This window comes from Caretta caretta, chromosome 2 (genome assembly GCF_965140235.1).
Source record: "Caretta caretta isolate rCarCar2 chromosome 2, rCarCar1.hap1, whole genome shotgun sequence".
In the NCBI taxonomy this organism is placed as follows: domain Eukaryota; kingdom Metazoa; phylum Chordata; order Testudines; family Cheloniidae; genus Caretta; species Caretta caretta.
Window position 1 is genome coordinate 224439265 of NC_134207.1, and position 26221 is coordinate 224465485.

At 41.7% G+C, this 26221-nt stretch overlaps 1 protein-coding gene across 3 annotated transcripts in view; it reads left to right on the forward strand.

Moving 5' to 3' along the window:
• Positions 1-26221, forward strand: part of LOC125631434 (cyclin-dependent kinase 6) — a 225418-nt gene that overhangs the window by 116680 nt on the left and 82517 nt on the right. For 2 of the 3 annotated variants that reach the window (XM_048838145.2, XM_048838144.2), the window contains exons 5-6: positions 9808-9900; positions 24247-24356. In XM_048838145.2, coding sequence (XP_048694102.1) covers positions 9808-9900; positions 24247-24356 — 203 coding nt within the window. The remainder of the gene's footprint in view (positions 1-9807; positions 9901-24246; positions 24357-26221) is intronic. The other variant, XM_048838146.2, reaches the window with a different exon arrangement.

Consider the following 26221-nt stretch of genomic DNA (forward strand, 5'->3'; position numbering starts at 1 on the left):
ATAAGGCCTTTTGCTCTTATTCATCAGTGTAACAATTACGTTATTAGCTCCTTTTTAAATAAGACAGTTTTAAACTCCTGATTTCTTACTTGCAGTGTGGGAGTGATTTTGCAAGTATTAGCCCCCAGCAAAGAAGATAAAAATAACAGGCTAAGTTTGATGTTGCTTCTTCTACAGATAGAGCGCTTGAGGGAAGGTAAGATAATCTTGAAGACTGCTATTAGATAGTCTCTACACACTAGAACAAGAAAAACATAATGAAAGTTGCTTTGGATGGCGTGTGCAGTATGTACAGAGAATAGTATGTACTGCACCAAGCAATGGGTCTGATTTGTGTTTGCAATTTAAGAAGATCTCCATTTTCATTGACTGGGAGGGGTTTGCTGTTACTGACGGTGTTTATAGTGTGACAAAGTATTACACCCCCACTTCTTGGGACGGACACTTGCTTCACTCCCCTGACTAATGGTCCCTAATAGCCACAGGGCAGCCTGGGCCTGCTGGCAAAAGTGTTTTTTAATGTTGTTTTATTCTTTTTGTTAGCCATGAAATGTGGAGGTTTCCATTCCAGTGTTTGGTTATAATAATTTGTCAACTGCTGGAGATATAAATCTAACGAATTTAGCAGCTAAAAGCATATATATTTTATATATAACACACACAAAAACTATTTTAAAAGATCATTATTAAAGATACAAAGTCAAGCATTCAAAAGTTAGGAAACACCCCTGTGCACTGCATAAGGTGTGGATCCTGTAAAAAACAAAAAACAAAGCAGTATGTGATGTGGAACAAAAGACTGTCTCATTATGCATACGCAGAAGGGGGAAGAATTAAAGTTACACAGGGAACCTTAATTCTGGCAGTTCCTGACTTTTGAGTGCTTGACTTCGCAACTTTAAGAATTTTCTTTCAATATAGTTTTTTGTGTGTAATTTCTTCAATTTTTAATAAAGCAAACTGGAAAAACAAATTCCATTATGTCAATACCCACATGGGACATCAGCAGGTCTGGAACCTTTAGATCCACAGCACAGACCTCTGCCACTTGAGCTAACAAAGTAACTGCGAACCAGTGAGTTGTCTGTCTTTATGTGGACCAGCACTAGCGCGCTAGACTATCTTACCTTCCCTCAAGCATTCGGTCTGTAGAAGTAGAGCGGAATGGGACACGTTCCCAGTGAGTTTTGCAGCTATTTGCTGACAGCAGAAGAATGGTGAGACTGAGAAAATCTTGTGTCCCAGTCTAGGCTCTGGAGGGGAGCGTGCTCCCGTGAACACAGACTCTTCTGCCCATTTCTCCCCACCAAAATTGACCCCTTCTGCCACATTCCCACCAACATGTCCCTGTCCTTTCTCTTCACCACCCCTGGTTCCTTGTCTCAGTTTCATTCTCTTTGCATATCTATTCCCAGTCTTCTTGCCCAATCAGTCCCAGTTCCCACACCCCTGACTCCTTGTCCAGTCTATGTCTGTCTCTCCCACTGACCTCCAGTTGCACACTTTGCCCACATTCCCTCTCTCCACAGGCTCCTAATCCCAACATAGAAGATTAGGGTTGGAAGAGACCTCAGGAGGTCATCTAGTCCAACCCCCAGCTCAAAGCAGGACCAACCCCAACTAAATCATCCCAGCCAGGGCTTTGTCACCTCTTTGGGTTCATCATCCAATCTTAGTCTGTCCCTACCATTTTCCTCGCTTCTTGTCCCAGTCTCCCCCCTTCCTGGCTCTTTTTCCCAGGCTCTTTGTCCAGTCATTGTCAGTTCTCTCTATGCACCCTTATTCCTCATCTCTTTTTCCCTCTGCCCCACTGGTTCCCAGTCCTAGTCTCCTTGACAATTCCCTTGCCATCTCTCAGTCCCAGTCTCCCCTCTCTCCATGTCCTCCAGCCTCAGGTACAACTCTTTTCTCTGTATTCAAATCAGGCAGCTTTGTCCTCCACACTTCCTAGGTGTCAGCAAGAAGAGACAATGGGAGCACAGAAGAGACAGGCTCCCTGCTTTCATTTTCAGTGCTTGGACCTGGCACAGTCCATAGTGTCAATTGCACAGGAAGTCCCGCTGAGCCCTTTGCAGCCCCTGACTGGAGCATGCTCAGTGAGGAAGGAACCTCAGAGACTTTTAGCTGTTAAACTCGAGCAAGTCTCTACTGAGTATGTGCTAACTGCAACTTTTCCAAGTCTTGTTACTTAGCTGAATTTTGGCACATTTTAACGGATGGCAAAAGTCATATCACTGATGTAAAATCCAAATTGCAAGTCCCTGCTCCAAAGCATGGGGCAATAGAGATTTCCAAAGAAAAGGTCACCAGAATTTTCCAACATCAGCAAAATGTATTTTGCTCTAGTATCATTCTTGGAAATGGTTGAACCACTTTGGTTGAAGTTTTCCACAACAAAAATAATAAAAAATCAACTTGGGGCAGACACCTGGCATAGAAAAATTTCAGCCTAATTGGTTAAAGTTTGGGAAAGTTATAAGCAACTGAAAGCAGGATCTTAGAATGAGAAGTGTGACACAACCTTAATAATAGGCAGCTAACAGCCCCATCTATAATATAAACACATGCAATACCCCTTACTGCCAGCCTTTGACCGTGGGCTGCTGATTGGTGCAGAGCGCACTAATAAAGGGGCCATGCATCTCTCTCCAGGTCTGCAGAGCTCTCCCCAGGCCCTTCCCACAGGCTTTTATGAAATCCAGGATGCAGAATAGATTGTGATTTACTATAGGATTTTCCCATGCATGGCCTGCACATGCTTACTACCACATGTAGTAAGGATGTAGGTGCATTAGGCCTGATTCTTATTTTCACTGATGCTGTACACTGTTCTGGAAGTGTAGTGGGGCCTTAGGTGGTTATAAATGTAATTTGCACACTGTTTTGACTCACTTGAGACTGCCAGCATGATGTAAATGGGCTTTAGTGTAAATGAGAATCAGGCCCATTGACTGGTGGTAAGGGTTTGCAGTATCAGGCCCCATGATAGTAAGTACTGTGACTTCAACGAAGTGTAGCATCAGGCCTGTAATTAGGAGTATAATCGTTTTTTAAAAATTTAAAAAAATACTTTCATTCAAATGCAATTTCCTCCTTTTTTGAAGGGAAACACAAATATCATATACTTGTGATTTACATAGCTGTTATCCAGCAAGAAATATATAATATAGTACTTGAAAACAAATCAATTAGATAACCAGCCAGGTTCTATATCCCATGGCTATGCTCTGTTGCTGGCCAGATAGTCAGGACTTCCAAAATTACTTTGAAAAAAAGTAATTGATTACAAATTGCTGATTATAGGAACTGAAAGCAATCTATTGCATAATTGCTTTAGGTATAATTGATTATTAATAAGATTACATTTTTACCACACATGTGAGCTATATTTACATGGCATTCCTGGGTACTAAACTACCTGTTGAATGTCGCCATTCCCAGACTTAATGCTAAGAATGACAGATTGCTAAAAAATGTTTTCAGAAGTATTCAACCAAGGGATTATGTCCCAGAATTATAGAAATACTGTAAGTCTTTACTATAATCACTTTCAAGGGAGATTGTTACACTAACAATTTTATATTTAAAAGAAACCCCAAATGTCCCTGATTTTGTTACTTATAACACTTTAGTAATTATTGAAATTGAAAAGATTTAAAAATCTAGTTTATTTTTTCACTAGTTATGCTATTTGTTTGCTTTTTGTATTCTCTCAGTTGGACAATGATAATAGATTAGCCAATTTCACTTTTATTTCTATTCAATTGCAAGTCAGTTTCACTTTCACCTGCACTGACACAAAGCTGCAGTGTTTTGATTGCAAACTCTGCAGAACAGTGTTTATTTGTTGTTTAAACACGCTTTCCTTTTGGGATTTAAAATAAAAATTGATGAGAAAAAAATCTATCAGACCTCGATTTTGTAAAAGTTTGATTTTTACAGAAGCTAATTTGGGGCTAAATTTGGCCTGACTCTGTCCTTTCAAAAGTAGCCTTGTTATTGACTCAGTGAAACCTTTACTTTTTGATCTTGCAATCATTGGTGGTGGGGGGATGGGGGGAGGGTTGAATGGTACTTAAGTATCAGCATCTCCCCCTTCCCCCAGCGCCTCCCACCCACTGTTTAGCGATATGCAGGAGGTACTGGGGGTGGGAGAGGAGCAAGGGTGGGACACATTCGGGGGAGGGGGCAGGGAAGAGGCAGGGCGAGGGCTCGGGGAAAGGGGTGGAGTGGGGGTGGGGCCTGGGGCAGAGCAGGTGTCGGGCACCCCCAGTAACTCATAATGACGGCACCTATGATGGGAATTACAGGTGTGGCCCTTTACAGTATAGGGCCATCAGTCTGCATGTCTAATAATCCTTTAGCATGATTTGATAATACTTAGCCCTTTAAAATGTGCCTTTTTTTGCCCCAGATAAATAGGCGAGGTTACCTCTATATTTGCAGTATTTCCTGTACTTACTTATGTAGAGAATATCTAGGTAATACTGCAAATATTAAGGAATCATTATCTATCTAAAGCAGTTAGCAAGTTTTTAAGGGTAACCACTATACACAGAGCCTTATATCTTCAAAGCGCTCTAAAGACAAGATAACTAATTAACCCACAAAGCACCCCTGTGAGGAAGGTCAGTAGGGGATCTCCCACTTCCCACAAAAGCACTCACAGAAGGAAGTTCAGGGGGAGGAAATCTTCATGAGGATCACCACATGGGGATTCCTCCACTTCATCCCATTTGGGGATTGGCACCTTCCTGTGCATGGTACAGGGACCAGTCCCCCGGGCCAGTGGATCTCCTGGGATCTATGCAAATCCAAGGGCTATATCCACAGGTACTCAATCTCTCTCCCCTTGCACCTGTTCCTCGCTATTGCAGCTCCAGTGGAACCATGCTACCAAGGCCTGCCTGGCTGCAGCTGCTGTGAGGATGCCCCTTACAAAGGATTTCTATTCACAGTCCACACTGGTGGGGACTTTTCATTCCTTGCATGGATCCTAATGCTATGAATGGACCTGAGACGTCCATCCCTTTGGTTGACACAGGAGCAAACAAGGAGATCTTTGCATGGAGGATTTACTTCTGGGCACGTACCTTTGGGGGAAGGCAACACAGACAATCCTCCACCTTTTATTATCACTGTCTTAGAGATGGGGAGGAAAAGAGAGAGTTTAAATGATTTGCTAAAGGCCAGACAGTAAATCAGTGGTAGAACTGGCACTAGAATTCAGAAGTCTCTTGGCTTTCATGCTGAAGTCCATTAGACCATTTAGACAAGGTCTTAGGTATGAATTTCAATCTGATTTATTTTCCTGTTTCAGATAAGGAATATATTAAAAGACACTTTTTAAAAAAGAGACTTTCTCTGGAGAGTAGGTGCAAAGGGGATACGCAGAGATTACAGAGTGCAGAAGGTGACATCCTGAACTATGTTTCTGTTCTGGTCTCAGGCCAGAGAGAGGCAAAGATCTCTGAAGGTTTGGATCTCAATTCTATACCGAGTGTTCCCTTTTAGTAACTCTTTGATGCGCTGATGGTAGTTCAGCATGTCATTCCTCTAGCGAGGAGACCCCAGGAGAAGGGATTGCTGCTACCAACACCATCACTACTCATTGGCTAGTCAGAGAAAAAGCATTTCTGCCTAAATTGGAAGCTTCCTCCTCTCCTGGAGACTCACTGCGCTCATGTTTCACAACCCGTGAGCCTGTAAGACAAGTCCATTGCCTGAAACTGGAAACTTTCACTTTTTAGCTCACAGAGCACAACTAAATTCAGCCTCAGTGACTGCTGAAAATACCTCACATTGCCATGACTCTGATATTAGATTTGGAGCACAAATTAGCCCACCGTTCCTGAGCTGCTACTGAAATCAGAGTTTGACCCATGGACAGAGAGTTTGGATTCAAAGGAAAGGTATTTCCTTTGCAGGCTCCTACACACACAGTAGCCAAGGGGTTAACAAGGGAGCTACTTTGAAAACGGAGGCAGAAGGTCATTGGCGGCAACAGCAAAGACTTCTAAAGCCTGCCATCAAGAGCCTTTCACCCTGCATTTCCCACCCAGGGGATTGTAAACATTGGCTCACAGCCATGGAGTCCTACAAAACTTCTCTGTGCTTGCAGCATATACATTTATACTTTTTAATGGAGACTGAAACACAGCAAGTTATTTTTGCATGACCAGAGAGTGTTCCTGTTCAAATGAAGTGCGGCGGGGAGGGGCTTGAACCTGTTCTCATTCTGGAATTTGAAAACATAGAGATATGCTTGTTTAGTGGTACTTCACATGTAACATAGCTGCTGTTCTCAGGCAAACTTTCTCAACTCAGAGGAATGTGTAGAATGCTGTCACTTAATCAGAACCCAGAAGAGTTCTTTTATCTGCCATTCATTAGTAACTAGCAATATTGTTCTTATCTCTCTGTCCTTTAGCCTGATCCAGTACCCTCCGACATGAGAACTAGTAACATGAAAGCACTTATTACCTTGAACATTCTTGTTTGTACTGTCTCTTAAACTAGTATACCTTAAACTCAGAGAAGGTGTTTTATAGATTTTGAGTAAGAAGCCTTACATACAAAAGGCCACTGTAAAAAAAAAAAAAAAGTATCTTCATAGGTAGGGCATAAAAGTGTAAACACTTTGGACTGGATTCTTAAGAGGTTTAGACTGACTCTTACCAGGCTAATAGAGTAAGTTAGCCACAGTTAATTTCTTGAGGTATCTGATTTAATGAAAACAATACCAAAACGTAATACATATAAACTTTAAAGTTACATGTTGTATTCTGCTAAATTTTCAAATTCTTCATATCAACGTAGAGAATCTTCTCTTATTTACAACTGAGTTTTCTATTAGTTATTTGAACAATCTTGTGTGTTTTGTGACTTGGGTTTTGTGAAAAGTGCCATATTGAGAGCACGGGGAGAGAGGTTGTCAGTGTCTCCACAGAACAGGTGTAGCACAAGGCCCCTGCCAGTAGGCTTCAACCCACTTCTAGAGGTCCCGCCTCTGGAGGGGAGGGGATAGTTCAGTCTCCTCATCCATTAAATCTTGGGCTTCTCTGCTCAAACTGTGAGCATGGGTACTATCTTGTGCCAATTGTGATGATGGTTTTTGGGCTGCTGACACTCATACACTAAGGACTGGACTGAAACTACCAATTTACTTCCTACAATTTGTACTATGTGTGTATATTTGTACATATTTACATGTTATATCTTTGTAGTTTGTTTCTGTTATTCACTTTATGTGAAAATAACATATTGGATTGTATTATTTGTAAGAAAAAGGATATTTCAGGAAGTTTTACTTCCTTAATGTAAGTGTAAGGTCTGCTGTTTGACTGCCACATCTCCAACAGTTATCATTCATGTTATGCTCCCCTTTGTGTTGCAGCGTTGTGTCCATTAGGTTTAAATAGAATCTGCTGGATTTATTTTCGGCTTTACAGCGGCTTTACTGTGTTTATAGTCCTGTTCTGTGATTTATAGGGTTATAGTAGTTTAAAGGGCTTGATTCACCTCTTCTGGCCCAGGGATGAGAGAGTTGAAATTTGCACCCTTCTGAAGTAGTGAGGCAGCTCCATCCCAGGGAGCCACTGCTGCAAAGAGGGCTGCCAGGTCTGTAACATCAGGCCCCCTTTGGGGTGTTGTTGTAGTAAAACAGATTTAACTTTCAGCTATTGCTCCATAAGAGCACCATTGGCAAAGGCTTCTCAGGGATGTGCTGAATTTGCCCTCCCCCAGGCTGGCTTGACAATTAAATTCCCCCTACCCAGCCAGAAATAATTGCTTTGGTTGCTGTGCTGACTTTCTCCAGACCTCCTCAGTAACCTCAGCCTGACTGTGAATCCCTTATAGGCAGACTTTCTACCATCAAGAGCACAGAAAGTTTCCATTAACAAGAAGCTAGTGGAATAGAGTGAATAGAGCTCCAAGTGGTGACAAAAAGGGGATTTATAAATGATTGTGGCTGAAAATTTACCTTTCACTAATCAAATTTCAGGTTCCTTCTGAATATTAACCCACTTCAGGTATATAATTTACCTAGATGAATATCTTAATTGTTGACTTGTCAATGGTTACTTGTGTCTAAATTAGACTTTTAATTTAGAGCTCAGAAACATTTTCCCTAAAATTTTCAGATTAGTTAGGCATGCAGTTGTGAGCACATTTGCATTAGTTAGGCATGCACTTGGGAGCACTGTTATCATGTTTTTGAGTACAGATCAGGTAAATGCAGAATCAAATACATAATTAGGCACATTTAAATGCACAGTTAGCCAGTTTGTACACACATTCCCTTTAATTGCACGTGCAAATGAGACTCCTGATACCATACCTAAGTTTGAAATTCTGGCCCTTTTTCATCAAATAGCTAGTGTATTTAAATTAACATTTGTATCTCTTTCCTGTTAAAAAGTTCCTAGTCATTAGCTCTAAACACAGGATTATTTCATAACTATATATCTTAATTAAAATAATAGCTAAAACATATCTCCTGGATAATATTTTCACCAGCTTATTTCCTTTTATTTAGAATACCAAGCTGTAATCCTTTGCTTTGACAAAAAGGACATCCATCCATTCAGTTTTCTAACAAAAATGTGCACACAGTATGCATTTTTCACTTTCACAATAAAGTGCTGGTCCAAAGGTAGTCAATGAGAGTCTTTAAATTTGACACAAGATTTTCTAGATTATTCCTTTTTAAAAATAACATTTTTACAGGCCAAAATCTGATGTTTATATTCCATCCAAATTTGTTATAATTTCACCCACAGTGATCTTAGAGTTCTTGTTGAAATATTTCTTCACATTAGAATTCACTTTGTGTTGGCCCTAGGAACAGAAACCTTGCTACCCCTGCTTCTACTATGAAAGGGTTAAACCAGGGATCTCAAACACGTGGCCTGCGGCCCGCCATAGGCACCAACTCCACTGGCAGCTAAGCTCCCCTCACCGCCCCACCCCACCTCCCCGAGCGCGCCGTCCCCGCTCCTCCGCCTAACTCCCAGCGCTTAGGACTTTCCAGGAGGGAGGCGGAAGGAGCGGGGACAGGGCACGCTCAGGGGAGGAGGCGGAGAAGAGGCGGGGCCGGAGTGGGGATTTGGGGAAGGGGTTGGAATAGGGGCAGAGAAGGGGCAGAGTTGGGGTGGGGACTTTGGGGAAGGGATTGGCATGGGGAGGGGGAAGGGGTGGAAAGAGGCAGGGTAGGGGTGGGGCCTAATGGAAGGGGTGCAGTGGGGGCGGGGCTGGGAGCAGGGGGGGGCTTTAACTGAAGTAATTCTAAAAGTAAATGCGAGTTTTGTCATTTGAGGTAGGTGCATTACTGAGTGTTTATATTTTATTAAACCCCCCCTTCACATTACAGTTTTTAAAAAGTTAATACATTGACTTTTAATAGCATACTATATTACTCTTCATTTTTCTCATTTTTGACTATGTTTTTGTATCGTTGTATGCAAAGGTTTCAGTGATGCGGCCCTCAGGCCAAATGTACTAGTCCTCATGTGGCCCTCGTGGTGATTTGAATTTGAGATCCTTGGGTTAAACAACTGGATTTGTTTAAAAAGAAGTTCCAGACAGTTAGGATGTATTGCAGGTGGTTAGAAACTTTTTGAAAATCTGGAAATTTCAACAATTTTTTTTAATACCTCTTCCCCCTCCCTTCTGTCTCTATTTTTTTGACCAGCTCTATAGTTTGTTGCAAAGTGCCCTGTTTGTATGAAAACTGAGCAGGTGAGAGGTTTGTGACAAATGCTGTGAATTTCCCTACTTTTCCCCATATTTTTCATCCCCTGCTAGGAACTGTATAACCTGCTGTCATTGCTGGGGTATTGCCTGGTATCAGCCCTGGAGCTCATAGCATGGCCTCTAGCCCAGACAGAGCTGTGTGGGGTAAGTCCATTTTGCCCTGAGACTCTGTTTCTTTGTGCATAATTTGCTACTGTTAGAGACTCTCAAAGTAGTAGTGGGAACCAGGACAGAAGAAGTTTATGTGGCCTTACGTTTTTTCTTTGGTTTTGTTTGCTCTTTTAAGAACCTAAATAAAACACAGCACCTCAAGAAGTGGGAAGAATTTTCTTTATTAACCAGAATCTGGGGTTTCTGTTAGTATTGGGGAGTCAAGGGTCCATTACAAAGCCAAAATATAAATGCTATGCCCTAGATCCTCCAGTCTGGCTAGGAGGGACTCAGTGCAAGACCAGAGTGGGTGGGTCACAAAGGTGGCTTTAAACCACCTTTACACTCCCTTGATCCTGGAGCTGGTCATGGTCTGGTCCCTGGTCTAAGAGCTACTTATGGCTCCAACGGTGTTCCAGCCATAGGGATGTCCCTGCCATGCCCCCTTTCTCCCAGAGACTGGAAAAGGGTAGTGTAGGAATCACTACACCACTTGATGGGAATAGTCAGGGGACTGGATGTGAGTCAGTTTTATGGCTGCTTTGTGCTGTCAGAGCAGACTAAGCAACTGGAATAGGGCCCAGGACCTGGTGCTATGTCTTTTAAAATTATGGGCCAGATCCTTAGCTGGTGTAAATTTGTGATTGATTTCAATGGAGCCATGTTGATTTATTCCAGTTGAGGATCTGGACCAGTATGTGTATTCCAAAGTACTGTATCGAGCTACTACCTACTGAGTACTTCCTTTCAGTCTAATAGTCTAGAATTCTATTCTTTCTTATAACCCTTATTTGTTTAGAATAATGTAAGAGAATTAAGGTGTTTGTTTTCTTGTAAGCTTTTATCCCTGTTTTAATGTTTTGATTTTAGATAAACTTTTGGTGGTGAAACATTTGGCTTGATTTCTTTAAAAACAGAAATAAATGATTGTTATCATTGTAGAGCGCATCTCTGTCAATGTGATTATTTTATCTCAGTGCTAACACACTTAACTTCAGTATGGAGATGCTGACTCCCTTGCTAAAGGGATGAGCACTCTCAATTCCCATTTACTATGGAAATCAGTGGGAGTAGTCCCACTGGATTCCATGGGTTTTGAATTCGGCACTATTGCCACATCTCTTGTTGTAGATGCTGTTTCAAGATGCAAGTAAAGTTTCATTCAGTGACTCAGAAACAAAGGAGCTAGGCACTCTACTTATAATATCCATGTAGATTCAAAATAATTCTTTGAAATGTGCTAAATGGAAAGAGATTTCCTTGTATGAGTTTTGAGGTACGCACTGAATTCTAACCAATGGTTAAAGCACTACCTCATATTCAGAGCTAGTTTTCTTTTCTAGTAGCAGTTACAGTCAACTGTCTAATCCACAGAAGACTCTTGAGGTGAAAGCCACTATGTCTAGTTAAAGTGCCTTCCGTTTGTATTTATACACACACACACACAAACAACGGATGTACCTAGAAATAGTCTACATCAACGTCATCATACTAGGTAACATGGTTCTTCCTAGAAATAAAATACAAAATTCTGATTAATTTTGTATACAAACCATCAAAGCAAAGGAATGTCTCCTTTATTCTCACTTTATCTTTCAGTAGTTACTGATGTTTGTTTCTTTATTTCCAAGGCACAAATATCTTAACATCAAAAAGAAGAGAACACACTGAAATAGGAACCTTATAGTGAGTTATATATGTGGTCCAGAGTTCTCTTTTTTTATTTAAGTGATTTTTTTCTTGCTGGTTTGACCAATAAAATAATAATTATGTAATAATAAAAACAACAACCCTGTCTCACTTCACAAAATCAGTTAATTAAACAGACATCCAAACATGAAACACAAGTGAAAATATCATTGAAATGACCATTACTGTGTACTGTGCCATCAGACACGTGTACTGAGATATATTAACCTCTTGAAGAACAGGCAATTTGTAGAATCATAGGTCTGGAAGGGACCTCAAGAGGTCATCTAGTCCAGTCCCCTGCACTCATGGCAGGACTAAGTATTATGTAGACCATCCCTGACAGGTGTTTGTCTAACCTGCTCTTAAAAATCATCCACAACCTCCCTAGGCAATTTATTCCAGTGCTTAACCACCCTGACAGTTAGGAAGTTTTTCCTAATGTCCAACCCAAACCTCCCTTGCTGCAATTTAAGCCCATTGCTGCTTGTCCTATCCTCAGAGGTTAAAAGGAACAGTTTTCCTTGCTCCTCCTTGTAACAACCTTTTATGGACTTGAGAACTGTTATCATGTTCCCCTCTCAGTCTTTTCTTTTCTAAACTAAACAAACCCAGTTTTTTCAATCTTCGCTCATAGGTCATGTTTTCTAGACTTCTAATCATTTTTGTCGCTCTTCTCTGGATTCTCTCCAATTTGTCCACATCCTTCCTGAAATGCAGCACCCAGAACTGGACACAGTACTCCAGTTGAGGCCTAATCAGTGCAGAGAAGAGCGGAAGAATTACTTCTTGTGTCTTGCTTACAACACTCCTGCTAATACATCCCAGAATGATGTTCGCTTTTTTTGCAACATCATTACACTGTTGACTCATATTTAGCTTGTGATCCACTATGACCCCCACATCCCTTTCCGTAGTACTTCTTCTTAGGCAGTCATTTCCCATTTTGTATGTGTGCAACTGATTGTTCCTTCCTAAGTGGAGTGCTTCGCATTTGTCCTTATTGAATTTCATCCTATTTACTTCAGACCATTTCTCCAGTTTGTCCAGATCATTTTGAATTTTAATCCTATCCTCCAAAGCATTTGCAACCCCTCCCAGCTTGGTATCATCTGCAAACTTTATAAGTGTAGTCTCTATGCCATTATCTAAACCATTGATGAAGATATTGAACGGACCTGGGCCCAGAACTGATCCCCCTGTGGGACCTCACTTGTTATGTTCTTCCAACATGACTATGAACCACTGATAACTACTCTCTGGGAACAGTTTTCCAACTAGTTTTGCACCCACCTTATAGTAGGTCCATCTAGGTTGTATTTCCGTAGTTTGTGTATGAAAAGGTCATGCGAGACAGTATCAAAAGCTTTACTAAAGTCAAGATATGCTACGTCTACCGCTTCCCCCCCATCCACAAGGCTTGTTACCCTGTCAAAGAAAGCTGTCAGGTTGGTTTGACATGATTTGTTTTTGACAAATCCATGCTGAGTTATCACATTATCGTTTTCTAGATATTTGCAAATTGATTGCTTAATTTTTTTCTCCATTATCTTTCCGGGTACAGAAGTTAAGCTGACTGGGCTGTAATTCCCCAGGTTGTCTTTATTTCCCTTTTTATAGATGGGCACTATATTTGCCCTTTTCCAGTCTTCTGGAATCTCTCCAGTCTTCCGTGACTTTTCAAAGACCATCACTAATGGCTCAGATAGCTCCTCAGTCAGCACCTTGAGTATTCTGGGATGCATTTCATCAGGCCCTTGTGACTTAAAGACATCTAACTTGTCTAAGTAATTTTTAACTTGTTCTCTCCCTATTTTAACCTCTTCTGATCCTACCTCATTTTCACTGGTATTCACTATGTTAGACATCCAATCACCACCAACCTTCTTGGTGAAAACCAAAACAAAGAAGTCATTAAGCTCCTCTGCCAATTCCACATTTTCTGTTATTTTTCCCTCCTCTTTGAGTAATGGGCCTACCCTGTCCTTGGTCTTCCTCTTGCTTCTAATGTATTTGTAGAATGTTTTCTTGTTACCCTTTTTGTCTCTAGCTAGTTTGATCTCATTTTGTGCCTTGGCCTTTCTAATTTTGTGCCTACATACTTGTGTTAGTTGTTTATATTCAATGGTAATATGACCTAGTTTCCACTTTTTGTAGGACTCTTTTTTTATTTTTATGTATATTATGTGCCTAGAACCAAGAGTAGAATAGAAGTACTTTCTAAAAGCCACTGAAGCAATTTGATTCACCCATCCCACAAAGGAAAAAAGATTTTAATACTTCCATAAAAAGACATAGTATGAAGGTTGCATTTCTCCATTGAAGGAACTCTTCTCACCAACAATACCTATCATTCTAATGGAATCAAAGGCAGATGGATAATAATGGAAGACCTATTACTTGGAGAATGAATTATGCAAGCCTAAATGTTTATCCAATACTATAATAAAATCTGGAAACTCCATAATATGCAGGGAATATTATCTGTCACCCTAACTACATCATGGATAGGATATTATGATGATCTGTACTTTTGAGGGAGTCATACATTCCAAGGCCAGAAGGGACCATTGTGATCATCTAGCATGACTTCCTGTATAACACAGCCATAGAACATCCACAAAATAATTCTGAGAGCATATCTTTTAGCAAAGAATCCAATCTTGATTTTAAAACGGTCAGTGATGGCGACTCCACCAATGGTTAATTATCCTCACTGTCAAAAATGTACACCCTATTTCCAGTCTGAATTTGTCTAGCTTCCACTTCCAACCATTGGATCGTGTTATACCTTCCTCTGTTAGATTGGAGAGCCCATGATTAAATATTTAAATACCCCATGTCAGTATTATAGATAGTGATCAAGTCACCCCTTAACCTTCTTTTTGCCAAGCCAGGTACATTGAACTCTTTGAGTCTATGATTATAAGGCATGTTTTCTAATACTTTAAACAGTCTCATGGCTCTGCTCTGATCCCTCTCCAATCTATCAGCATCCTTCTTGAATTGTGGCTCTATTGACACCTCAGTCTGGGACAATTCCTCAGATTTGTTTCCAAAAAACAATGGCTCAGGTGTAGGAATCTCCCTCATGTCTTCTGTAGTGAAGACCAATGCAAAGAATTCATTTATCTTCTCTGCAATGACCTTGCCTTCCTTGAGTGCTCCTTTAGCACCTCGGTTGTCCAGTGGCCCCACTGACTGTTTGGCAAGCTTCCTGCTTCTGATGTACTTAAAAAAATTTGCTGTTAGTTTTTGAGTCTTTGGCTAGTTGCTCTTCAAATTCTTTTTTTGACCTGCCTAATTATACTACAATTGACCGTCATATATATTTAAAGATACTGAGGAAAAAAATTCAATTACACCTTCCCCTCAGTGAAACAAGAATTATGGCTAATGGATACCAAAGGAAAGACCCATTTATCTGTTCTTCATATTATTCAGTTTCTGTCATAAATTCATGTACAATTATAATCAAAGGATTGGCTTCTATCTTTGATTCAGTGTCACCCCTTATTAGCAACCCAAGTCCATAGTCCATCACAGATTCAGGCAGGTTGCCCAAGATTAATGTAAATCTAGAGTCAGTAACAATTTTGGGAATACTGTCATAAAAAGCCTTTGACTACTGTCAAAGTTTGACTCAGATTCACAATTTATCAGACCACTCTGTTTTATTAGCAAAGCTGCTCTGCTAATACATTTAGAAGTGAGCCCCCCTAGTGGGGCTTGTGTCTTTTAATTTATACAGTTTTTTGGAGAACAAGTTACAGAGAAGTTACAGACAAAAGAAGAAAAAGATTTTAGTCACCACCCTTCGAGATCCCTGAGACCAGTCACGTATCTTCAATTACCTGCCACCCTTAACAATCTCCTTTAACAGCTTCCAGTTAACTAATTGCCCTTCACACCTTTCATTCTGATGCCTGCTTCTTAGACATGCTGGCTCTATCTTAATTGCTTCTCCATTCAAAAGCTAACTGTCCCTACGTGTTCTCCCTCAGATACTTTGTAACATGTTTTGGCATGCCCTCTCATATACAATGTATCCAGCATGTCCCCTTATACAATGTTATACTTCCACACTACAGAGTGGACCTCCGTTGCAAGTAATCCAAATTTTTTGATTCAGCGGTAACTTTGTAAACTGGATTATCCGTGTCTTCCACTGAATTGTCATTCTTACTTCCTCACCTTTTAGACTGGGGATAGACACTTTTCACTGCTATTCCTTTTACCTGTTATTGTTTTCCATGATAATCAAACCTCCTGGCAGAAGTTATATGGTAGTAAAAAGAAATTACAGGAATCAGGGTAGATAAAATTTATCACAAAGTTTTCTTTCATGGAGAGGATATTCATACAATATTTCATAGCATTCATTCCATACCCATGGTACCTTAGCTCTGTAGAAAGTTTTAGCTCTTTGTTAGGACACAAGATGAATTTCCTACACACTGACGGATTTTTTTTTATGGGAAACAAGTTTTAACATTGGTTTTCCATTTTGTGTTGTGTCCAATATTATTAAATAAATGGATATACGTGCCCATAGACCTCAAAAAAAGTTTGCTCTAAATGTGGAACGGATTCTGGTTACCAGAATGCAAAACCTGAAGTTGTAGTGCAGTCTTCCTTTTACTGTATGTGACTGATAGATCCTTATAAAAATGAATCTGCCACCACATCTCATGTATTCTCCACAGATGTTCCCCTCCCTCATGACTGATCCAAAGCTAGGGTGACCAGACAGCAAATGTGAAAAATCGGGATGGGGGTGGAGGGTAATAGGAGCCTATATAAAAAAAAGACCCAAAAATTGGGACTGTCCCTATAAAATCTGGTCACCCTATCCAAAGCCCATTTAAGTAATTGCAAAGAATCCCTTTGTCTTCAACTAGGGCCTAATTCAAAGCCCACTGAAGTTAATTTTAATCAAAAAATGAAATTCTTAGTTTATCCTTAAGTATGTTTAGATGAGCAAATAACAAGAACAGCCTTGAACTCTACAGATGAGTAAGCATAACTACCGCTTTAATTTTCACAATGTGAAACAATACTTCTGAGCTCCAATAAGAAATTTTTCAAAAATGTCTCTAAGCACTAAGTCTCAATAGGAAGCCATCTCACTATTGCCATTTCCCCTACAAATGTGATATCCAGTGAGCTCAGCATTCCAAGGCAAATCAGTGCTCGCATCAGCAATGTCTAGGGAATAGGGTACCCCCTTACTGTCCTGTGCAGCTACGTGTCCTGGGTCACAGAGAGGTGAGATGAGTAGCTTCAGCATGGTCACTGTTCTGGAAAACAGGTTTGGCTGGGCAGGGATAGGTGGAGCCTTGAATCCCCCACCTGCCCCCCCAAACATGCAAGTCAATATAGCTGAGCCAGTGTAGACACAGGATATAGCACTGGCACAGAATACCTCCCCTCTGAGTCACGAACTGAACCCTGGTCTGCTCCTGGGGCAGTGCAATTATGCATTGCTCTTTACTTAGGGCTTGTCTTCCCTACCATGCTAAATCAGCGCCGCTGCGATCGATGCAAGGTGTTGATTTAGCGGGTCTGGTGAAGACGCAATATGTCGATGGAGAGCGCTCTCCCATTGATGTCATTAATCCACCTCAACAAGAGGTGGAACCTATGTCGACAGGAGAGCGTCTCCTGCTGACATCGTGCAGTGTAGCTACTGTGTTAACTTCATGTAAGTTATGTCACGCAGGGAGGTGGTTTTTTACACCCCTGAGCAATGTAACTTATATTGACTTAAGCGGTAGTGTAGACAAGGCCTTAGGGCTTATGACAGAACTAAAATGTAGTCCTTTACTTGTATGTTACTTATCCCCTTCTCTCACCCTTTATGTGTCTTTGCCTTTTCTAGACTGTATGCTATTCAAGACAGAGACTGTGTCTTCATCTGTGTTTGGAAAGTGCCTAGCATGGTGCAGATGCTACTGAAATCTAAATAGATAGCCTAAGGTGAAATTCACCCCTGTGAATTAAATGGGATTTAAGTGGGATATAAATGGTGCATAGGTTTTGTGTTGGCCCTCTCAATTTCACTCCTAGTGAGCAGATACTTGCTCATAACTTGGCTTTATGCCAGATATAAATGGTTGAAAGTGGCTGGGATTGAAACTGCTGATGTCAGATGCTCCTAGAATCTTCTGATACATTAAGATTGACAATTTTATGTTTCACAAAAGGTTGTATTCCTCCTTGCCCTCTCCTGCAGAGCTCTGCCCTTGCATATGTCTCAGCTCTTCTTCCCCCATACTTACACTGGGTACATTTCCTTCTTCCTCTTTCAGGAGTAGGAAACCAGATGACATTTTGGTAGAATTTTGGATGTTTAATTGCTTCTATAATATCACCGAGAAGCTTCTTTCATTTATTTTCATTTGGAGATGCTGCCTAGATCACTTGATATTTGACCTGACAGAGCAGTGATCTGTAGCCACTGTAAACAGCTTTAGTCCCTGCTTGTCTGGTGAGTGGGGACCTGAATTGTGACTTGGTATGGTGAGGAAAACGTTTCTACCAGGTCCCAAAGTACAAATTACTCTCAGCTTTTTTGTTCTTGGACTAATACAGGGGTGGGCAAACTTTTTGGCCAAAGGGCCACATCTGGGAATAGAAATTGTATGGTGGACCACGAATGCTCACAAAATGGGGGTTAGGGTGCGGGCTCAGGGTGGGGCCAGAAATTTGTTCAGGATGCAGGAGGGGGCCGGTCCGGGCTGGGGTGGGGGAGTGCAGTGCAGGGGGAGGTGAGGGCTCCAGCTGGGGGTGCAAGCTCTGGGGTGGGGCTGCGGATGAGGAGTTTGGGGTGTAGGAGGGTGCTCCGGGTTGGGACTGAGAGGTTTGGAGGGTGGGAGGGGGATCGGGCTGGGGTTGGGGCATGGGGGGGGGTGAAGGCTCCAGCTGGGGGGGGTGAGCTGTGGGGTGGGGCTGGGGATGAGGAGTTTGGGGTGCAGGAGGGTGCTCCGGGCTGGGATCAAGTGTTTGGAGGGCGGGAGGGGGATCAGGGCTGGGGCAGGGGGTTGGGACATGGGGGGAGTCTCCGGGGTGCAGGCTCCAGGCAGCGCTACCTCAAGCGACTCTAGGAAATAGCGGCATGTCCCTTCTCTGGCTTCTATGCGAGGGCGCGGCCAGGTGGCTCTGCACATTGCCCCGTCTGCAGGCACCGCCCTTGGAGCTCCCATTGGCTGCGGTTCCCGGCCAAAGGGAGCTCCCATTGGCTGCGGTTCCCAGCCAAAGGGAGCTCCGGAGGTGGTGCTTGGGGCGGGACAGCATTCAGAGCAGAGTCCCCTGGCTGCCCCTACACATAGAAACCAGAGGGGGGCCATGCCGCTGCTTCCAGGAGCCGCATGGAGCGGCCCCCGACCCTGCTCCCTGGCTGGAGCGCCGGAGCGGGTCAAGCCCCAGACTCCGCTCTCCAGCAGGAGCTTGAGGGCCAGATTAAAATGGCTGGTGGGCCGGATTCGGCCCACTGGCCGTAGTTTGCCCACCCCTGGACTAACAGATAAAGTTTGATACTCTAGTCCACCTGAGCATCCAATTGATGAGAAAGCAAAGGGCAACTGGACAGGATAGGACAGCAGCCATTTGGCATGGGAGGGTTTGAATGCAGCAAGAGGAAGGGAAGAAGACTGGGTGAAATTATGGAGAATCAAAGGGAAGGTGGTGGAGGTGTCAGATTAGAGAAAGTGAGGGAGGTAAGAGTGAGTGGGAAGTGGCAAGGTTTGAGGGAGTGTTAGCCTGGAGATTAGGGGCAGCAGAGGTGTGCTGAGAAGAAGAAGCAAGGGAAAAACTGGCATATGGAGGGAAGGCAGAGCCAAGGGAGAGGAACTGGAAGGTGACATTGTCTACTTGGAAGGACCTGGAAGACCCTAAGGGAGGAGGAGCTAAAGAAACCAAACAGGCTGGGAAAAGAGAGGCAGCTGAAGAGAGGAGCTTGTTTAATCAGAGGACTGAAGTTCATCCTGTTGAACCCCCCTTGCTACAGTTGTGGCCCCAACGTTCCATTTTAGTGGTGTCAGGTATAAAGGGTTAAGCAACACATAAAAATGCAGATGCATGCTTTTTTATGCTAAAAATGTTACTTTATCAAGCTGTAATGTCAAAGTTCTCTCTTTGTCTATGATAGGGCCCCTCACTGATTATGTGGCTTACCTAAGCACTAAGACAGTGCAGTGTTAAGAGGAAGCGATGAGCTAGTTGTTCAGCTCACCATATCCTGTGTTCAGAATAATTTTCATTTCTACTTATCTGTAAATGCTAATGGAATGTCCACAAATATTTGCTTGGTTTCTATAGTGAAAAAGAGTGAGTGAAATTATGTCAAAACCAAACTACATCATACTGTATTTCTTAAAAGAGGATCCCTAGCAAGATAGGCGTTATCTGTGGTTATTACTTATGTGCAAGTTGACATTTGATAAATAACAATCATTTTGAGATTCACATCTTGAAATTCAAACTTGCACATTGCAAACCCTGATACGACTCGGACCCTTTTGTAGGTAGACAGTAAAGATCAGTTTATCAGAACACAGCCCAAGGCAAACAAGTTCCCCTCTCAGTATGAAGCAATCCGATATTTGTCAGAAATAAACTTGCATGCCTTTTTTTACAGTGTATAATTGTTTAAATTCCCAAATTATTAAGAACCAGATGCCCCCTCTCTCGAGGTAGCTAGATATACAGACACATACATACATACTCGTGTGTGTGTGCCGCACAGAGGGGAGCAAAGTTTCAAGGAAGTGGGCCAGGCAGTGGTCATGTGGAAGGAGCAGTTCCCATGCTACATGCTTTCCCAGTCCTCTGTAAATAGCAGCGTCCCCTCTAAGTGTACAATTCACATTCACTCTCTGCTACAAATTGAGGTGTGTGGCCAGCAGGAAGGGAGCAGCTGCTGTATGTGGCATGCTTCCCTGGGAAAGGAACTGCAGTTATGGGGTAAATTGTCACGGAGGTTAGTGCTGGTCTGACCAGCATTCAATCCTTTACCCTGCCCCAGAGCAGTTCACTGTCACACTGCGGGAGCCAATGGAATCATGGAATAGAAAACACCCAGTTTGGGGGTAATGTCTTTAAAAGTCCAGGAACTTAGAATAAATCAAAAAATCATATTTTGCCAAGAGGGCCCCGAAGTTGGAAATTCTAAATTAGAGACTGGTGGCAGCAAACACCTTTCTTCCATAAGGTCTAAACTCTTGGCCTCCTGATCCAGCGAGGTGGCCCGTGAGTATTGTTGTCTGGACTTTTCCATGGCTGCTTGCATGACTGTGGAGTTGGGTGCAGCATGGAAGAACAACTCCACTCCCTTAGTCGGGACAAAGTACTGCTTTTTTGCTCTCATAGTAGTAGGGGCACAGTTCTTCCTTAACTGACGTGTGCCACACAGTTCTTCCTGGTTTCAGCATGGCCTCATTGATTCGGAGTGCTATTCAGCTGGAATCTGTAGGCTCTGGGCTATCCAGTAGCTTGTGTTGGAGGCCTGGACCTCCTCTGAGGGGATTTGGAACTCTTCTCAGGCCAGACGGTGGTCAGAAGGAACAGGAAATATGTCAGCCTGCATCGCCCCTTATACCCTCAGCAAGGAGCATGAGGAGAGCAGGATGCAGGTGCAGACCAATGGATACTACTTGCTAGAATTCTCCAGTCTCAGGTAGATGAAGTGCATGTGTATCAATAGTGGAATACACATAAGGACCCAGCACCTGAAGAAGAAGGATAGGGCTCAAGTTTGAGGTCTTATTGATGAGGGAAGTTTAGTGGCAAGACCCTTATTAGAAGCTGCAGTCGATGCTGCCAGTACTGCTTAAAGATCCATGGTGACTGCTATAGTGATGTGCCAGGAATCCAAGACCAGGTTCACACTAAAATGTAGGTCAACCCAGCTATGTTGCTCTGGGGTGTGAAAAATCCACACCACCTTTTGAAGCCCTGCCTACCTGTTTGATGCTTTACCTGTCTATGAAGGTTGCTTTCCTCATTGCCATCACCTCGGATGAATGGGTAGGTGAACCGGGGGCCCTAGTGGCACACCTTCCTTGCACTATATTTCGTAAAGACAAGGTTTCGCAACAGCTCCATCCAAAATTCACCCCCTAAAGTAGTATCGGAATTTCACATAAACCAGACTATCCACTTAGCTGTGTTCTTCCCAAAGCCCCATGCTTCCAGCTTAGAGAAGAGATTTCATTCCTGCCATATGAGATGAGCTTTGGCATTTTATTCTACAGAGAACAAAAGATATCAGAAAGTCACCTGGGCTGTTTCTTGCCAAAGCAGAACAAGCTGTTTCCTCCCAGAGGATCTCCAAGTGGATCTCTGGCTGTATCCTGTTTTATTAGCTGGCACACGTTCCTTCCCCACATGGAGTATAGGCTCATTCTGCAAGAGTACAGACAGCCCCAGTAGCAGCATTCCAAGAAGTACCTCTGCTTGATATTAGCAAGGCAGCAACAAGTTCCATCCACACATTCACAAGGCATTGTGCCTTCAGTCCAATCCTCCTCCGCTGATGTATTATTTGGAATAGTGGTTTTACAAGCAACCATACTGCCTGCATCCTCACACCCTCCTCCTCTATGAGTACTGCTTGTCAGTGACCCACAGCAGAATACACATCAGGATCAGCAATTGAAGAAGAAAGGAAACATACATACCCTTTGTAACTGGAGTTCTTTGAGATGTGTGATCCCAATCTGTGTTCCACTACTCACCCTCCTTCCTCTCTGCTTCAGATCCTCTCTGATTCATGGTAAGAGGGGGAACTGGAGAGGTGTGGGGCAGCAACACCCCTTATATTCTTAGCACAGAGCAAAAGGAGAACAAAGGTGTAGGTATGGCCCAGTGGACGCTACTTGCTAGAATTCTGTGGTCTCATGCTCATGGAGTGCATGTGTACCCACAGTGAAATTGAAGAACGACAGTTATGAAGGGTAAATAACTTTCCTTCATTTTGTGTGGGGAGGCCCACTTGGATCTCAAGTTCAGAATCTGCAAGATTTGGTCCTGTTTCTCCTATAGGTCTTCAGTTGATGCTGCTCTTCCCCTTCTGTTAGGCGGCTGCCCCCACATCTGAAAAAAAAGAATATGTGGAAATCCATGACCCTAGAAATCTCCAAATTTTTTAAAGTAATTTTTCCTATCCCATGGGTTTCTCCCCAAAGGCCCTAAGAGAACATACGTGCAGACCAAACATTGAGAAATACATTAATATCGTTAAACAAAATATTGAAAAAGGAACTCCACCTGATTCAGCATATTCCCTGGGCAGCCTTTATCAGTGGTGTTCATAATGGCATCCTGACCTCAAATTAAAGTTCATTGGAATGAACTTCTGAGGGAGATTTACCTTCCCCTGTACATATATTAGAAAAGCATCCCAATTTGACACCAACCAATCAGAGAAAATGAAGGGATTACATTATGCCTTCTTCTGTTGCTGTGCCAGTTTACATAGCATGTATCTTGAAGTCAAAGTTGGCTCAGCTCAGCTTTATTTTGCACTAAGTTATTGAACTGTTTCAAAAATAAATTTTATAAATAGAGATCAAAGCATGTAAAAGAACTTTTAGCAAATATGACACTTGTGTAAATATCCTTGAACTTCCCTCCTCTATCCATTCCACACCTCCAGATGCTGTCAGGGCATGTAATGATTGTAATAAATGTTGTATTTGCTTTTGTTTCAGCTGGCTCTCAGCAGCAAATTCAGCTGATTACTTGCATTGTTATTTCTGCTAAGAGGACAATTATATTGTTGTTATTTAAAAAACCCACCTTTGTCATATGTTTCTGAGTACTGGTCTTTAAATTCAGCACTCACCATTTTAAATAACATGTATTTTAAAGCTATTTCTATCTTTTACTTTGCAATTATTTCTTTTTCTGTATCTTTTTAAATTTCAGTTTCATGAGCCTAGAGAAACACTGCACTTTCCAACACATGTATTTTTGTATCTCAAAATTAATGCAATAATTATAAGACCCTTGTTCCCTCTTTATAATGTTGTCTGTGGTTTATAACTACAGCATACTACCAATACAGTATTGTCCTTCAGCTGAAGATCCTATTCTTTAGGGCTGGATTCTAACTGTACTGAGGCGTAGGAGAGGAACCAAGCAGACATGCCAAACCTGCAAAAAAAGTGCAGAAATCGGGCTTGTTTTTGGCTTAATTGGCTTGTGAGTTTCTTGTTGGTTAGTTTTTAGCTTGTAGCTTGTTGCTTCTTTTTTTTTTTTTTTTTTTTTTTTGATGGGCAAGGGGCAAGCAGGGGCAAGGGGGGAGAGATCTTAATATCTCTACTTCTGCAGAACATGCCATGGAAGCTTTAATGGCCATAAGTGAGTTGGGACTAGGTTTTTTGACTCATCCTTTAAATTAGTGTACAGTGCCTTCAAATACCACGATTCAGAAGGAATAATCCCACCTATTGACTCCTCCACACCACTTCTGGCAGCACCTGGATTTTCTTTAGAGGACTGTCATCTAAGCAGTGACCAAACCTGACCATCCTTAGTGTGTGAGACCATACAAGCTTAAGGCAATCTGGGTCACTGGGCAACCCCACACACTAGTTGGTATTTCTGCAATTGAATATTTCTCCTAATATGTTCCTCTTTGTTTTACAGGTTGTCACTCTGTGGTACCGAGCTCCTGAAGTTTTGCTTCAATCCAGCTATGCAACACCAGTTGATCTCTGGAGTGTTGGCTGCATATTTGCAGAAATGTTCCGTCGAAAGTAAGAAATACTGTTTTGTCATCATTATTTTTAATGTGGAAATTATGCAGAAATATACAGTACTATATATTGTAACACTGTATGCAGTAGAAGATTGGAAGCATGTTTTATTTACAGTTGGAATTACAAAAGCCCATTATATATAACTCAGGGTTGTGACTTCCATCTTGGATGTTTTTTGTGAGTCTCCCACAGCCCTTTTTAAAACGTTGTTTTCTTTTAAAAAAGCACATGTGAACACTGAAACAAGAACATAACACCTGAATCCAGATGGCTGAGATATAGATAAATAGGGGCTGAAGGGTCTATTGATAGAGGTGTATATTGTAGGATTCTGGAAATGATTTGTTTTGAGGAAGGAAAGACATAGCCTTCAATACGACATAGCCATCTTACTTCTGGAGTTTGCGCTTTTTGAGTTCCAGATGTTTGCTTGTAGTCATCTCTTGGCATACTTGAGATCTGGAAAGTCACTGTAATGTCAATTTCTAGAAACAGACTGAGGTGGGACTTTTTGAAGAATAAACTGTTTTGACAATGTCTAGGGTAATGTAGGTAGTAAAACTTAAATGTAGTCAGAAATAAGACTTATTTTTGGCTGATTCTGTTAAATTAACTATCAGTGTTGGCAACCCCCATTTTTTAATGTTCTCTGTATACATATATCTTCCTACTGTATTTTCCACTCCGTGCATCTGATGAAGTGGGTTTTCGCCCACGAAAGCTTATGCCCAAATAAATTTGTTAGTCTCTAAGGTGCCACAAGTACTCCTTGTTCTTTTTTCAGTATTCTCTTGAGTATTATACTTACTTGATCTTATTATCCCATATAATGCATTTTGGATGAAAACCAGAAACTACTGCAGGAATTATATGGTCTTACTATACAGTCTATGGTGACATGCCTAGAGAAACCTCATACACCATTTTGGAACAGCTACTGTGAAATAAAATGATGTACCTTTTAAATAAATGAATATGAAAATCTAAAGGAAAATGGCTCACCTTTGAGCTTAAAAATGAATAGTCCGTTTTATACAAATTACAAAGGTGTAGCCACAGTAACCATGGCCTCTAGAAACAACCATGCGATAGCAATACTTCTTGACAAAGATGAATTTGCGATATATGAAGTTCAGAATGCTAACTGAAGCCTTGCAAAAGGATTTTGGGATTTCACTGTTTATTAATGTTAACACATTGAAATATATTTGTTCTTGGGCTTATTGCCTAGTCAAATGGCCAGAGTAGATTTACTACACTCCACCCTCTGTGTGTGACTCATAAATGAGATCAGAAAATGAGAATGTGGATTTTAGGAGTTTCAGTTAAGTCCTCCATTGCAAACTTTCAGATACTAAATTTTATTCCATAGAAGGTTCACAATGACACTGACTTTTCCAAGATTTCACTTGCAGCATAAAAAAAAAGTTTCATTTTTGCATTGATAATGACAGTAAAACATGACAACCAAACAGAGGACGCTTTATGATCTGCTCAAAAAAATTTTTTGTCATCTATTTTACAGTACTTCCCTAGATGAAATATTGCCTTGTATAAACCCTATAAAATTGCCTTATGTGAACCCTATAAATTAAATTTTCATTTTTTATAACGCAGCATTCACTTTCCAAATCCACAAATCTAACATGATCAATTGAATTAGGAACAATTGTGCAAATTCAAATATTGGATTAAGGGTAAAAAATGGCAGATTTTTAGCAGAAATAAGATTTGATTTCAAGTAGAGTTTGATACAACCAGGCCTTCTGTTGTCCCTGCCAAAGACAGGGTCATTTTGACATTCTCAGTCCTAAATCTGGGAGACAGTCAAAAACTGTGTGTGTCAGGAATCTGCCAAGTGT